General features: G+C 35.0%; 1 protein-coding gene across 1 annotated transcript; it reads left to right on the top strand.

Annotated features, from left to right (window-relative positions):
- The first annotated feature begins 5,782 nt into the window (after nt 1–5,782).
- On the top strand, nt 5,783–7,749 carry LOC113735353 (F-box/LRR-repeat protein At4g14103-like). The gene is made up of 3 exons (XM_027262397.2): nt 5,783–7,194; nt 7,269–7,406; nt 7,492–7,749. Exons 1-3 carry the CDS (start codon nt 6,145–6,147, stop codon nt 7,747–7,749), a joined length of 1,446 nt encoding a protein of 481 aa, XP_027118198.2. The 5' UTR covers nt 5,783–6,144.
- The last annotated feature ends 8,616 nt before the right edge of the window (nt 7,750–16,365 follow it).

Here is a 16,365-nt window from a genome sequence, read left to right on the forward strand (position 1 = left end):
TTGTAGTCGTGTCTGACATATTGTATTTGTATCTTTCCTTGAGAACGACCAAACAAATTAATTGGCAGAACAGCCAAACCTTTGGTCATCTTGCTCTGGAGCTTCCATCACTTTTGCATGTTTGCTTTGCCCGATCGTAAGATAAAAGGCAACTATGTATGCATGTCCAATAGATGACTTCCTCAATCACAAATCCAAAGTTGTCTTGGGCCCTCTATCTGTAGCAGAAGAATACTCGTCCAACTCCAGCTTTCTATGAAACATACAAGGATTTGAAACCGCTGCTTTGATAACTTCATAATGAACATCACCCAAGGAGGTTAGACGATTTCCTTTGCAAACGAAGGCTACAACAGAGTAGTAATAAGCTTTGTGAGGTTGATACGGTAGAAATATTCATACAGATGCAATTACCATATAATGTAGGGAGCAAGGTGTAAATACCATGTTATAATAACCGTGTAACAGTCACCTGTAGAGCGAGCAAGATTCAAAAGGCGGTTACAAGGGTAGTTAGTAGTCACAGTTAGTTAGCTGTTAGCGTCGGTATCATTTCTGTAACAGATTCTGTGTAACTAACTCTGTGAAGGCCACAAGGATAAAAGGCCAGAAAACTTCTACATCAATATAGTTGAAGAATGGATGAAATTGATTTAAATGCCACTGATTGTTAAGTGACCTATTATATGGGAAAATAGATATAGTACAGTGGCGGAGCTAGAAAAAAATTTTAGTGGGGGCAAAAATAATATTAAAATTTTTTATCTACTCTTTTTTTAGTTTTTTAAGCAAAAAAAAAAAAAATTCACCAACAAGTACAAATGGTAAGTATATTTCATGAAAAACATAAAAAGACAAACTCAAAATTATTAATATAATAATAATTTAATTTCAAAAACAAACTAAACTATTTACAATTGCTCACGACGAATAGTACGTAAATGCACTAAAACTTAATTCTTTGATGAATAAAAGCTTTAAAAAGGAAATTGATGGATAGATGAATTTAATATTTGATCAAAATAAAAAAAAAATTGATACAGAATAACTAATTTGGGAAAGGAAGAAAAGAGAGAAGATGAAAACAAATTAAAAAGATGGGCATGATAGGGGTGGTGATATAATCTCCCATAACTCCCTTAAATATTGTTGACTCCAACTGCCACCTTTCTTCTTTTATTATTGTACAGATATAGATATCTATATGTATACTATATATAACGAGTGCTATCTATACAACATATAATGTTTGAGCAATGGCAATTGGTATAAAACACTTTTTGTCATCTTTTAAATTTTTTATTTTACCCTTATGAAATTAATTTTTACGCCAATCATTTAATCATATTTTGCCAATATAATTACTCATAATCACCCTAAGTATAGTAACTACCAAATTACTATAATCATATAAACCAAAGTTTTTTCATGCAAAATTTACATAAATTTTTTGTATGTAACAAACAAAATTTATGCAAAATTGATTCATATTGAGCTGGTGTGACGATCCCATTTTCCCCTAAGGCGAGCCAGAGAGATGAGCGAGCTACCTGCCTAACTCTCGTCAGGATTCACTAACACCTCAAGACAAAAAGCAAGAGTAAATCATTCAATAACACCAGTAAATACTAACTATTACAGGTTGAAGCGTTCATCTTCAAAATGTCTTAATACATAATTCAAGATGTAGTATACAGCCCAAAAGTATGAAATACAAAATATATCAAGTGCAAGCATGCTCACTTCTCTCAGGCTGCTAACACCTTTCTCTTGTTAAGGAAAACAAAAATACAGTGAGCTTTTACCCAATGAGGTTCTAAGAAAATCAAGCAGTCAAACCAACAAAAACATTTAATTTAAGGCTATTTTAAGAAGGAATAAGACAAATACTTGAAGCGCAAGTTAAGAAATAACAATCCAATTCAAAGATACAACAGCTTCCAAAAGCCAGACCCATGTAGCTCGGACATCTTGCAGGTGGTTGACACTCCGTCAACATTTATCAAACCAATAACCGTAGAACACCGCTTTACTCCAATTCCCATCCATCGTTTCACCCCCTATACCGGGCCCGCACGCCACAATAAACAGTGGTAGTAATACTCGAGCATACCAATTAGTCGAGGGGATAACACTCCACTCGACAAAACAATAGACCCAGGGTTCATTATCTAATCGATTAGACCCTTACCGGCTCGATTCGAATAACTAACCAACATGGTTTTGGAATTCCCAACATGCAGTTGTGTTGGTGGGATAATGGCCCAACCAAGCAGCCAAAGTAATCATAGAATAATAGTTAATAATAAAGAGTTGGTGGGACAACAGTCCAAACAACTAAAACACGACAAGTACAAGCAAGAAAGGGGTTGAGCAAGATAAAGTACATGCTCACCCAAGTCAAATATCAAACAATTTAATAACAAACAATTTCACAGAACATACGCATGTCAAGCAAGTATGAAGTGTAACATGCATTTAGAACACTCACCGCATTGAGAAAAGTTAACTTTCCTCGTTGATAAAGGGGTTGAGCAAGATAAAGTACATGCTCACCCAAGTCAAATATCAAACAATTTAATAACAAACAATTTCACAGAACATACGCATGTCAAGCAAGTATGAAGTGTAACATGCATTTAGAACACTCACCGCATTGAGAAAAGTTAACTTTCCTCGTTGATAGGGTCCGCGGGTTCGCATTCAAAACTTGTGACCAAATACATAGGGTAAGTGAACTAAAGAAATTCACCGTTTAAAATATTTGAATAAAGTAGTCGAGCCCCTAAGTGTAAGCTTTTAGTTAAAAGTATCGCCTATCCTTGCTCAAATCACAAGGGAAAACTTTTGATGCTAAAGTCAAAATACAAATCTAAATAGGGAAAAATAAGGTTTCAAATAAGGTAAGGATATAGTACGATGATATAATAACGTTCAATAAGCGACTTGAGAAGAAAAGCCATTCGTTCTTTAAAAGACCCTAGTTTTAAGTGAAAACCCACATATAAGTAGTGATCTAGGGATTAACAAGGCATAGTAATGTAAAAACCACAAATTCACCATCTTAGTACCAAGTTATAGCTAAAATTCTTCTTCATAAATCCTATACTAAACCTTTAGCAATATCGAATAAGGATTTCATGCCACGCTCTATTCGAATAATGACTAAGGGATAGTAGAGAAATTCGGTCTCGAACAATCGACAATCACTATTCAATCTCAAAGGCATAAAACTGTGAGAAAACCTCAAATCCAATCATAAAACCAAAATCAAAATGATTCAACAACTCCAACTTGAAGTTGGAAATGAAAGCAAGTACAACTTTAGAAAAACAGAATTTTCTCTAGTTTTGCGCGATACTGTTTTAAAAATCATATCTCGAGTTTCGTAAGTTCAAAATTTATAAATTTTATACTGTTGGAATATAGACTCAAAGGACTACAATTTCCTAGGAACATTTGCGAGATTCTGTCTACAAACAGACAAATTCCAGTCTCAAGTTGCTGCTTCATCAGGTAAAAAAACTGAGCAGATGTGAAAATTCAGTCAATTTTAAAAAATTACAGATATTCATAGAAATTGAGAAAAATTCTGAAATTTTCACGGTAGAAAGTACTCTGAATTTAGTTTCAAAAGAAAGAAGCATAACTCAATTTTGATTTTTCTACAACAAGATACGGCAGATTTCCCAAGACTGCTTAGAGTCTCCTGCAGAACAAAATTTTCAGCAACACCCGACTCATCCTTCCCACAAATTCATGATTTTTTATTCAAATCCAACTCACACTCAAAGTTTAATGTCTACAAAGTTTGTGGAGTAAGATTTCTCCCAAAATTTCTTAAAAAATAAGGATAACAACACTCAAAAATTTCGGCCAACATGAAGCATTCAAAACAGATTTTTTCCACCACAATTTGCAACAAATCCAACCAAGATTCAAGCTTTCCAAGAAATATACACACAAGCCACAACATCAAGCTTTAAAGCATCAAAATCTATCACAACATTTATCATAAAATCACAAGAATGAACCTCAAGTCCTCTACCTTGCTTGCCATAGAAACATAAGAAATTTTTCCTCAAGTCCTCTATTTAAATCAAGGTTTCAAAGAAACCCATCAAAGATTCAATCTTTCTAGCTATAAATCTACTAGGATATAGTCCACAATTGTTTGAAAAACAAAAGAGTGAAGTAGATTAGTCACTTATCTCTTCAAAACTTCAAACCGTAGCAAGATTAACTCAAGATGATGGCAAGACCAACCCCTAGGAGTCTCTTTTTCTCAAGATCTTACAAAGGTGCAAATAGATTGGTGGAAAGAAAGTTTGGATCTTCAAAATTTTCAAGAAGGAAGAAATTTCTCTCTCTCCCTCTTTCTCTCTCAAGTTTCGTACAGCCAAGAAGAAGAAATGAAGGTTTTTTGGTTGTTTTTGGAGGTAATATACAAGCCACAAGAAAGGTTCACAAGGTCAACTTTGAATAGTGCCAAATAATGTCTCCCATTTAAGCTTTCTTACTATCCATCCTTAACTCTTCTAACCTTCTTTTAACTCCCAAAGTTTTTCTTAACTTCACTAATGTCTCAACTTATATTCTCCTAGGGTTTTGGCCAAATTCACCAATAAGTCACAATTCAACAATTTTTAAGAATTTAATCGCTCAAAAGTTAAAATAAACAAGTAAGAGAAACTCACTTATCAATTAACAAGTAAATCACTAAATGAATGCAAATGTTATAAAATATAATTTAAATAAAAATGTAAAGAGTTGGGAGGTGAGAAAATAATTATAATTTAATTTTTTTTGGGTCATCACAGTTGGCCCTTGAAACTAATGTGTGCGTGTGTATACATATACAATAATAAAGCAGGAGTAGATGGTTTGGTGTCAACAATCCGTTATCACTTTTTAGAATTCTTTTTTACTCTTTAAATAATTTCTCATCACTAATTCACTTCAACTCGACCACTAACTTCATTTCACATAACTAATCTCTACAATAATGAAGTGGGAGCAAATGATTTGGTGTAAACAATTTATCGTCATTTTAGAATTCTTTTTTTTTAATCCTTCAAATGACTTCTTACCACTAATCCACTTCAACTCAACCATTAACATCACACAACCAATGAAGTACATGTTTATCACTTAAACATAACCATTTATAGATACTTGCTTGATTTAATTTTCTATTCAATTTTTATGATTTTTTTGTATTAACATTTTAAATTTCCTACTACTAGATTTTGTTGTGAAATAATAAATCTACATTCGTTAGTTCAATAGAAGATTTTTTATTTTTTATCACTTGTACAGACATCGAGTGCGTGTTGAATACTAGTATATATAATGGCAGAGGGGACCTTTTGATGTAAACACATTCTGTGATTTTATATTTTTTTTGCTAAACTACTACAAGTCCTTTTAGCAAATAACATGTATTTCTTACTATTCTATATCTCAATATATTTAATAAATCTTTTTTTTTTAGCAACTACCAGTTATGGTTATGTTTTACCACCAATTAATTATTTGTTTATACATTTTATTTTTGCGAATTTTTCACATTTTCATTGTCAATTGTAAAACGAATTCTCTTGAAAATAATTTCAATAAATATATTCAAAAAATTTTACAAATATTTTTCCAGTAGTTGCACACACATTGTTGTGTGCTTTGAACATTAGTATATATAAAGGTTAGGGGGAAAACTAAAAATCAGGATATATATATATTAAGGGACAATTGTAATTAACTCAAGCAAAAGTTAATAATAGTTAAAAGTCGTTAGTATATTCTAATCTCTAAACACCTACACCTATGTAATTCATTTTAGATAATATAGGGTTTGTAGATAGAAAAAAGAAGTGGAGGAGTTTCAATTTCGAAGACCACAGATGACGGACGCTGCTGCTGCTGATTTCTTGGCTCCTCTGCAATATTAGTACTGTTTAAAACAGTTGGGGGATTTCTTCCACTGATTCAATTCAATTCCCCATCCGTTTTAGCCTCTCTTGGTTCCAGGTTCTCTTTATCTATTTCTGTTGCCTCTTTTGTAAAAGGTTAGAGCTTTATCTGAAATTTCTTGAAAAAAATCCCTTTCTTTCACTTTCTGTTATGCTACGTAAAAAGAGATAATAAATGATGTCGGGTTATAGACAGAAGGCTGTTAAAACCATCCCAGATGATGTTTATTATACTGATGTTGATAGGATCAGTAATCTTCCAGAGCATCTTCTCTGCTACATTTTGTCATTCATCCCTACCAAAGAAGCTGCAGTTATCACTGTTCTATCCAAGAGATGGAGATACCTTTTCACTTTGATCCCAGATATTGATCTCCAATTCAATTTTTATGACTCCTCTGGTGAAAACATCGAGTACAAGAAAAATGCTTACTTTCGTCGTTTCTTTAGTTTCATAAGTTTTGGCTACAGAGTGATTCTGGTCAGGAATGTGCGTTCCATTAGAAAATTTAGGCTCTCTATTCAGAGAGTTCACGATTACTGTTTGCCGGGAATTCAGGCATTGCTATCTACTGCATTATTGAGTAAAGTCCAAGAACTTGAAATTCATTTAGAATATAAGTACGATCCTACCAACAGCTTATCCCCTGCGGGAGCAGGAGTGTTCATGTGCAGAACACTAACTTCTGTTAAACTGGGCTGGCCAGACGTGGATTTGATTGTCCCTGATTCTGTTTGTTTACCAAATCTTAAGTTACTGCACTTTGATAGATTGAGATTGGTGGATAAGGATACCATAAAGAGGCTTATGCAGGGTTGCCCTTTACTTGAAGAACTGAAGTTAGGCTTCAGTCGCTTTACATATGGCTTCAGACATATCATAGTTGAAGTTGTTGATATTTCCGGTTCATTGAGAAAACTGATCCTTGATTGCTCAAGAGCTGAATATACTGTTGTTGTCAAATCAAATAGTCTTGAAAATTTGGAATATGAAGGTGGATGTTTCAGAAATTCTATCATCTGTATAAATGCTCCCAATCTTAAATCTTTGGCCTTTCATGCTGATCCGTACGGGGTAAACTTTATTCAGAGCCCAAAATCTCTTGTTAGTGCCAAAATAAAAATTCCTTGGATTGATGATGAAGCAACATGTCAGCATGTGTTTAAGCTTTTGAATACGGTGCAAAGTGTGAAGTCACTGGAACTAACCAAATATTCCCTAGAGGTATATTTACGTTCTTCTTTTACAATTTGGGATTCATTTAAACTATTCTAAGCATTTTTCTCATTTGAATGAAGGCTTTGGCTGATTTTGGATTGTCGTTGCCAACTTTCAACAATTTAATCAGATTGAAAATTGATGCTATGCCCAGCTGCTACGCTCTATCAAAGTTAAATGAAAGCGTGCCTAGGATTGAAGAACTAGTTCTTCGACAGGTGAGATATCATAATGATCAACTGTTTTGCCATAGAATTAGAATTTCATGGGATCTTTTGCTTGTAATATTCTTTTTATGGACAGGTGGCTCAAGATGATGATTTTTTTGATTTTGAGTGTCCGTCGTCTGAGGTCCTCCAAATGTGCTTCATAAAACATGTCAAGGTGATACAAATCAACAGATTCTCTGAAGATGAATACGAATTTGAGGTAGTTGAGTGTCTTTTGCAAAGTGGAGAAGCTTTAAAGAAGATGATTATTGGTGGATTTGTAAAGCCTTCAGGTCGTGCAAGAATATGGTCGTTCAAGAGATACTCGCAGGAGTGCCAGATTGTGTTGTAAGAAGCTAGAGATGTGAGGTTTATTGGCCTTGAAGATGCTGATAAGTCTGGACACGGAATTTTCTACTCATCGCGGTAGCTGATTTTGATATATTTATAGCTTCTTGCATTTAGGAATGTTTGATCTATCTATGGTGAAATACTAGTCAGCGTTTCTTTCTTTTTTTTTTTTTTGAGTTATAAACCACTCATACCTGCATCCGTTTTACGATCTTCCACTAATCCTGTTCGAGTCGGATCGGACATCTCTTTTATAGCTTCTTACAGGTTTCTTTTTCGATCTATGTTATGCTTGCTTAATCCTTCCTATGAGCTTCTAGTAGGAGTGGTAAGTCAAAGAAATGGTTATAACACCATTGCTGTTTTTGCTCTCGAAAACAGAAAACCTAAGGAGAAAACTAACAATCGAAGTGAAGAGCAGAGAGAATTAGTTTAGTACAGCTATTGTTATCGTGAAATATTGAAAAAATTGGCAATTGCCTTGGCTAAAAGGTAAGCCAGCATAAGCTCTTGTTGAATCTGTAAAGGATTGCATGCTCTCTCTTAGCTTGAGCAAATATCCTGCAAAAACTTCTTCAAGTTCCTTCACTTTTGGGTTATATATAGGTCATGTCTGACCCCTTGATGTCTTTTCGTCCTATCTTTTATTTATTTATTTTTAGATATTGTCTTTTGTTACTCCAAGTTTTCTTTAGAAAATCAAAATCTTGTTCTATTTACTTTTTTTTCCCTTAATATGATTCCCTTTTTCTTGAGCTTGTTCTCTGTAACTGAGTTTTTTTCTTTTCAATAGTGTAAGTGAGAGGTTCGAGGTCTTAAACTCGAGACCTCTCATTTACACGCTCTCTTTTGTATCACCCAACCCAATCCTCTCCCATTCTGTAACTGATGTTGAATGAGAATTAGATTAAAATCTCTTCAAGTCATTAAAGATCACGAATCAAGCTATGGGTGTTTTTCTTTCCTTTGGCTGTTTGAATAGTTTGGACTGGTTGTTGATTGGCATTCTCTTCAAGATTTTTGTTCTCATTTTTCTTGTCCATATTCACCCAGAAGTCCTTAGTTTATGTTATCCAATTAAGTAGTTGGGGCACGAAATACATTTCACACTTTAATTCACAGATTAGCAGAGGAGGTTTTGTTTGCTGGGAAAATCCTTAGTGAACTTAGGCTATGGCTTTACTGTAGATTTTGTTATCGTCCAAATAATCAATTTGACATCATATGACATTCACATGAAGCCCAATTCATGATTTAGACACTATTTAGCACTTGATTTTAAAATACAAAATATAGCTATTTCGGATCTTGCTATTTCATAACATGTATTAGCCTTTCCTTTTTTTTGAAGGCAAAAATATTTGAATCAAAAGCAGTAAAATAGGTGCTTTTGAATTTATATTTTGCTTTTGAAGATGAGAAGCAACCAAAAAAGTATCCATACTATCACTTAGAGTTGAGCTAATATGTGTTTGGATTAATTATTCTATACACTGAAACTGCGTAAACGAGTTTTTATGCGTAACAACTAATTTTTATTTGAATTTAAAATCATATTTTGCATATATATCATACATATATTAAATGCACAACAAGTGTATATAAGACTAATTTTAGGCAATTGATATCAGCACCTTAAATAGAAACTCCAATCACCACATCCTTATTATCGTTAAAAATGATATAAACATCCATAGACAGGGGTGATAACCTTTACTATAGATTTGCTCGTGACTACAATTTTGTATATAGGATTGATGTTCTAAGTCCTAATTTTAAGAATTATAAAGCTAAAACTCAAACTTAACTAAATTCTTTTTCTTTTTTCTTTTTCTAAATAAAAACTATATATTGTTGTGATTATATTGTTTATAAGACCATTTGTTCTTTAAATAATCTCATTCAAACAGTATATCAAAGTTATGTTGGTACATTAATTTGTGTGCCCGGGTTTGATAACAATTATTGTCATAGTAAAAGCGATAACAAAAAAACTTACAGTACAATAGCATCTATTTCTCATTTTACACTTTTTGATAATTGAACATACAAAAAAAAGAAAAGAAAAAAATAAAATATCAAATTACCTTAGCACAAATAATTGAAAAATGAAAACTCTGCAGAGAATAAAAAGAAATAAATATCACCGATTTGAACTGTGTGATACGTGAATTTTACTTTGGATTTTATAGCTTTTATGGAATTTTAGTAAAATTGAGGTCCTATTTGCGCAAAATCCTGCACTTTTGCTCTTTAGAAACTCGCTAAATAAAACCCAAAGGGCTAAAACCCCAATTTCGCAGAGGGCAAATCGCCAATTTGGTCCCTAAACTTTTTCACTTGAACCAATTTAGTCCTTCACGGTTTTTTTTCACCAATTTAATCCTCAAACAATTTTATCGTGTCCAATGTAGGACTTTTTGGGCGGCGCCACCACATTTTATGTATTTTCCACGGCGGACCAGGGGTATAATTGGAATGACAGGTATAATTGTCTAAACACCTTGACTAGAATGGCAGCTCTGTCACGATAAGCAAAAGAAACCCCTGCAAATCGACTTCTTCAGAGCTCATAGGAATTAGGGCAGAAACTTTGACAAGCAGAAACTGAGGGAGAGACTTCGACAAGCAGGTGAAATGCAATCAAGCAGAAATTTCGACAACTCCGCCTCAAGTTTATGTAGCAGCCAACACTCAAATCTGGATAGCCGAGTAAGTGGGCATTCGACAGGGGTGAAGGGAGAGAAGGTAGAATTCTACAATGGGAATGAAGCAGTAATTTGCCATTGCCGTGAAGAATGTAGAATTGTAACTTCATGGACATTGGCGAACCCAGGCAGAAGATTTCATGGATGCATAAATTATGGGGTAATTTTTACAATTAATCACGACATATCACTTGTATATTTTGATGTATTATATAATTTACTACAACTAATAGCTGGAATTAATGGTTATTGTAGACCCCAAAAGCCTGCAATTATTTTCTGTGGTATGATCCACCTATGCAACAGATGACAAAAAATATGATGGCGAAAATTTTGAAGAATTTGAGGAAAGCTGAGGAAGAAAATAATGTCATGAAAATTGAAATGTGTAAGCTTGAAGAAGAGAACAAGGTGCTCAAAAGTGAAATTAGGAAGTTGAAAGCAGCAAAGAAGTGGCTAATGCTGGTCGTGATTTGCATATGTATTATGGTTATTGCTGTACTATTACCCAGTGGCAATGAAAGGAATGGCAAGTTAAAAATGCTACATTAGATCTTCCTGTATGAAGTTAGAAGTTGAGTAATTGCTTCATGTAATTTGAATGTTGTAATGTTGGAATGTAGACATGGGTGTATGGAACATGTTTATGCATGAAAATGGAGGAGTGGGTGAATTCTTACATTGTGATGAAAAAAAAAATGATTCTACAACGAGGGCGTATTGTGAATGATTTTCTGGAATTGGGGTCTTCGCATTCTCAGAATGCGAGCTCATTGAGCTCGCATTTTGAGAATGCGAGCTCAGTGAGAGCTCAACATCAGAATGCGAGTTCAGTGAATGCGAGCTCAGTGCGAGCTCGCATTCTCAAAATGAATCCAAAGTTCAGTGGTGTGAGCCCATGTTAAGTAAGTCATACGAATTTGGTTCAATGCTTGGTTCAATGCTTCAGAATTTGGTTCCATGCTTGAGGCATCTTGGAAATTGGCTTTTGATGTGTGCTTTTTTGCTTTAGAACTTAGTCTGAACCTTTACTGCTCCTTATTTGTCTATACTTGAACTCTTGCCGCATAGCTATAATGGTAGTTAAATTAAGGGATAATTTCAGAGCAATGTGGTACATGTTTACAAGCAAGCAGGTTAAAATCCCGCCTGCATAATAACACTGAAACCCGCAAGCGGGATTCTGTGTTTTTTCTATTTCAAGGTTAGCTCGCATGCGGGTTAATGTTATATTTGAACGCGAGAAGAAAAAATTGGTAATTAGGCTCTTTGGGCATTATAAGTAAATATTTAAATTAATGGCAGTTTTATTACACCAATATTATTGTATTATCATTATTATGATTATTGTATTATTTCTTATGCAAATATAACATTTAATTATTTAAATTTGATTTTATTTTTACAATTTATAAAATTTTTATCACTTATATAATATTTTTAAAACCCTAATACATCTAAATTTGATTTTATTTTTCAAATTTATAAGATTTTTATTTAAAAAAATGGGATACGGATAAGATATCCGGTTGGTTCGATTTGCATAGGTGAATATGAGAATATCCGAATACTCTTTAAACCCGCATGCGGGTTTAAGGAGATTATGGCAACTCTCTGACACACTAGTTACCCGTCCAACTCTCAGGGGAGGTTTCTGAAATTATCCCTTAAATTAATTGAGATACTTTCTTTTGCTTTAAACCATTGCAAAAAAAATTGAGAAGAGCTCGCATTCGTGGAATGCGAGCTCAATAACCAGAGCTCGCATTCCACGAATGCGAGCTCTTGTAAGCTTGCATTTGTGAAATGCGAGCTCATTGAGCTCGCATTTCACAAATGCGAAGACCCCCCTGACGGAAATTAAACCTAAAATCACCCTTTTTGTAGAATTTTTTTAAAATTCATCACAAAGTTGGAAATTTCTCAACATTGTCTCGAATGATCTTTTTGTAAATTAATCGAGAGATTTTGTCAGTTGTTGCTGGGCACATTTACTGAAACGAAATCGCTATAAAATGATTGAGAGATTTTGTCAGTTGTTGGGCATATTACCTTGAAAGATGTCTTTGTTAAAATTTAACAGAAATTCACCTCAAGTTGTATAAAAAATTTGACAGCATTTCATCCTATATTTCGATAATCCCTACTCGCACAAATACCCCATATAAACTGCTAAACAACAAGAATTCAGTCAAAGTAAATGGTATAGGAAGAGTGCGAATACAAGTTCATAGTCATCAACATAGGTGCGACATTCCAATATAGCAGGCTGAATTTTACTTCAGCGTTGAATTCGTTTTAGACAAAATGCAGCCCATCAAATGTACAAAACAGAATCGTATTGTTAATCCAATTATATCCATTGACAAAACAGAAGCTCTTAATGTACAAAACGGAGCATATCCCACAAAATAGAAGTCTGCTGTATTCCCAAGCTCCATTAACTTGACTGGGCGACATTATCATCTTCTTCATCCAACAGCCTATGTGCCTACACAAATAAAGGCACATGTCAAAAGCCATAAACAGTCTCGTTTTAAGTCGTCAAAATCATTATCCAACAAATGTGCAAGACATGCTGTTTGTTTCTGTTTGAATTACTTGAACTTACTTTCTCCTTTTTCCTAGTCATTTTTCCCTTTGATGGAGGGAATGGACCAAAAACAGTCATAGCAGCCTTTCTTTTTCTCCATGCTTGAGCTTGCCAGGTTGCACATGTTTGCCGGTTATGTCCTAAGCCATGACAGAAGGAACACTTGGTGAATTTCTTTTGCACTTCAGGTAGTTCTTCTTGACCTGATGGCTGTAAATCAATAACCTCTTGTTCATCTATAACAGCCTGTGCTTTATCACCTGACCATGAAATAAATTAAAACAGGTAACAAGTACAAGAATAAAATTATCATGAACTACATGGAAAAATCCTAAATTGCTGACCACTTGGAACATCTGGCATTGAGCTAGATTCCAGAGGTACTTCAGTTGGCTCCTTCCCGAACACTTGATCTGTACACATCAAAGCATCATTAGTTAAGTATTACACCATAAATCAGTGGATGAGGGATAGGTAAAATTACCAGATTTTTGGGGCAATTCACATGGTGCGTTCTCCCTTGTTCTGAGATTTTGTGGACAAGTTCTCTTGTTATGGCCAAGTGCCTTGCATTTGCTACACTTGTTGGAGTTGGACGGTGGTGGCCTTTTATTGGTAGATGCACCAAGTTCATTAGAAGGTACCAGCAGTGGACACTTTCTCACTGTATGCCCCTTTTGATAGCATTTTGTACATGTCATTCTAACAAGGCCAGATCTAGAAAGTTTGGTAACCCCCTTCGAATTAGGCCTAGGCTCTTCTGGTTCCCTTCTTCTTACTTTTTTTGGCCGACCAGGTAACTTCAACGTCAAGGGTGGTAAGACAGGATCTTTATCCGATTGCACCCAAACATTTGGCCCACTCAAAGGAGCAATTGCTGGCTCATAAGCCTTCAAGTAATTGTCTCGCGAATAGTAATGATGAACAAGGCTTTCTGGCTCTTGACCTATTAAAGAAATACAACAAATCACATGGCAGCATGGCAATCCAGTCAACTCCCATCTCCTGCAACTACAAGTCTGCTGCTTTAAGTCCACCACATGTTTGCCTCCATACATATGTGTAACCTCAAATTTATCTTGATCAGACCATCTCGCGATGTTTGCAGCTGCTTCTGTTTTTGCCTTCTCCAGTTTCTTTTGAATTTTTGGACAGATCTTATCACTCCTCTTCTTCATCCACTCCCTTTTTGTACGAAGCCTTTCCATTAGATAGATTCTGATAGTCTCAAGCATTCCAAGGATTGGTTTTTCCCTTGCATCCATTATGACCGAATTAAAGCTTTCACATAAATTATTAAGGAGAATGTCACACTTGGCAGCCACTCGAAAATGTGATCTTGACCAGTGATAGGGAGAGGTGTTGTTATTTAACCACTTCCAAGCAGCTACATCATAATCCCTTAAACACTCTATATGATTTTCGAACATCCTCATGTATGATGACCTTGCACATGTCCAAAATCTTTCCTTCAATGCTTCACCCGGATGATTTTTTTTGAAATTGTTGTGCAAGTGCCTTACACAATGTCTGTGTTCAACATTTGGAATGGCTTCCTGAATTGCAGATCCTAAACCCTGCAAAATAGACAAATGCAAATTCAGCACAATCAGTAAGCATTCATATATATGTAATAAACATATATAAACAATGTCAGTTGATCTTATTCACCTTCTGTCTATCACTTATGAAGCTCCAATTTCTTTGATCATTGATGGATAGGTCATATTTCAAGAATTCAATAAACCATTTCCACGACCTCTTATTTTCTGCTTCAACTACTGCATATGCAACTGGATAAACACAGTCATTTGGATCTATCCCAACTGCAGTTAATAACACACCCGGATGTGGACCTCTCAAGTGGCAGCCATCAACTCCAATTATCTTCCTACAACTAGATTTAAATCCTCTCTTCAGTGCCTCGAAGCAAATGTAAAGTCTCTGAAATCTTTGTTTTCCAGAATCTTTATCTAATGTAGTTTCCATGAACACTGTAGAACCAGGATTTGCCTTCATTAGTTCCTCACAATAATCCCACAATCTGTTGTACTGATCTTTGTAGCTCCCATGGATCAAAATTTTTGCCTTCATGAATGTCTTATAAACTTGAGGTTTAGTTATGTTTACATTTAGTTCTGCATGTACCTTATCCTTGAACTCAGAAACTGTTATTCTCTTGTTCATCCTTAGGAAGTCCACATATTTTCTTGCTAAGAAACCTGAGGTAGCTCTCTTGTGGTAAAAGGTCCTGCCACATGTGTGTGCTGGACCCATTGTCTTGATTGCAATGGAATCATCACCATCATCAATTTTAGAAGCAAACAACATCCACTTACAATGTTCAGCTTTGCATTTCACCCTCATTCTATGCTTATCATGCTTCACCCACTTTATATCCTTCCCCCATTTGACTGCATAATTGTCAACTGCCATCTTGAATAGCTGCTTATCATCAAATTGTTGACCAACATGAAATTTTGGATCATTCATGTCCATTTCTGGTCGGAATCTGACCAGTTTGGGTTTCTTCCTTGTGCTATCTTCATCGGAGGAATCAGTCACACTATTTAGCTCATCTGACACCATCGAATCAGATTCCTCATGAACTGGAATCTGATCTCCTTCATCAAGGTGTAGGTGTGAATTAGAAGTTGCCTTGACTCTGATTTTTTTTTTATTGGGTGCTGCTGCCTGTCTTGCTTCTTTCTTTGCCTTTCTGTTTCTACTTTGGCAATTTCCTGTTCGCACTTTATCCATTACAGCACCTAACTCCTGATATGGAGGCACAACAGAAGTTTGAAAAATGACATCATCATCATCTTCACTGAAATCATAGTCACTATCATGGAACTTTTCACCCTCCATTCAGTCTGAGTTTACAGCATCATTAGCCTCATCCACATCACCTTGTTCTACTTCAGCAGCCTGACAAGTTTCCTGGTTCTTCTTCTCAAGCTGGCTCATTTTCTCCAGGTGAACAGGAATTTCCTCTATATCAGCAACATCAACATCCTCAAATGTTATGTCTACAAAGAAGTCATCTTCTTCTTCTATTTCGGTTGCATTACAACTGTTTGATGCAACTGCACTCTCACATTTACCATCTATCAATCTAATGTGAAACTCAGAAACAACATAAACTTTTGCTTCTCCATTTTGCTTGCCTATACAAGCCATGTCAGTTGCCGCATCATCAGAATCTATTTTTCTCAACACAAGTGCACCACCTTCAGTTGGAATTCTATACATCATTGTTACATTTGCAGGATATCCAAGATAATAGCAAAAGTCAGATACAATTGCTCTATTCACT

The sequence above is a fragment of the Coffea arabica genome, chromosome 1c, assembly GCF_036785885.1.
Source record: "Coffea arabica cultivar ET-39 chromosome 1c, Coffea Arabica ET-39 HiFi, whole genome shotgun sequence".
Classification (NCBI taxonomy): Eukaryota; Viridiplantae; Streptophyta; class Magnoliopsida; order Gentianales; family Rubiaceae; genus Coffea; species Coffea arabica.

What these genes read in the sequence shown, in the direction of transcription:
- LOC113735353 (XM_027262397.2), top strand. Translation starts at nt 6,145, where the DNA reads ATGATGTCGGGTTATAGACAGAAGGCTGTTAAAACCATCCCAGATGAT. An exon ending in TAACCAAATATTCCCTAGAG is followed by an intron (nt 7,195 to 7,268) that starts GTATATTTACGT and finishes ATTTGAATGAAG; the next exon opens with GCTTTGGCTGATTTTGGATT. An exon ending in AAGAACTAGTTCTTCGACAG is followed by an intron (nt 7,407 to 7,491) that starts GTGAGATATCAT and finishes TTTTATGGACAG; the next exon opens with GTGGCTCAAGATGATGATTT.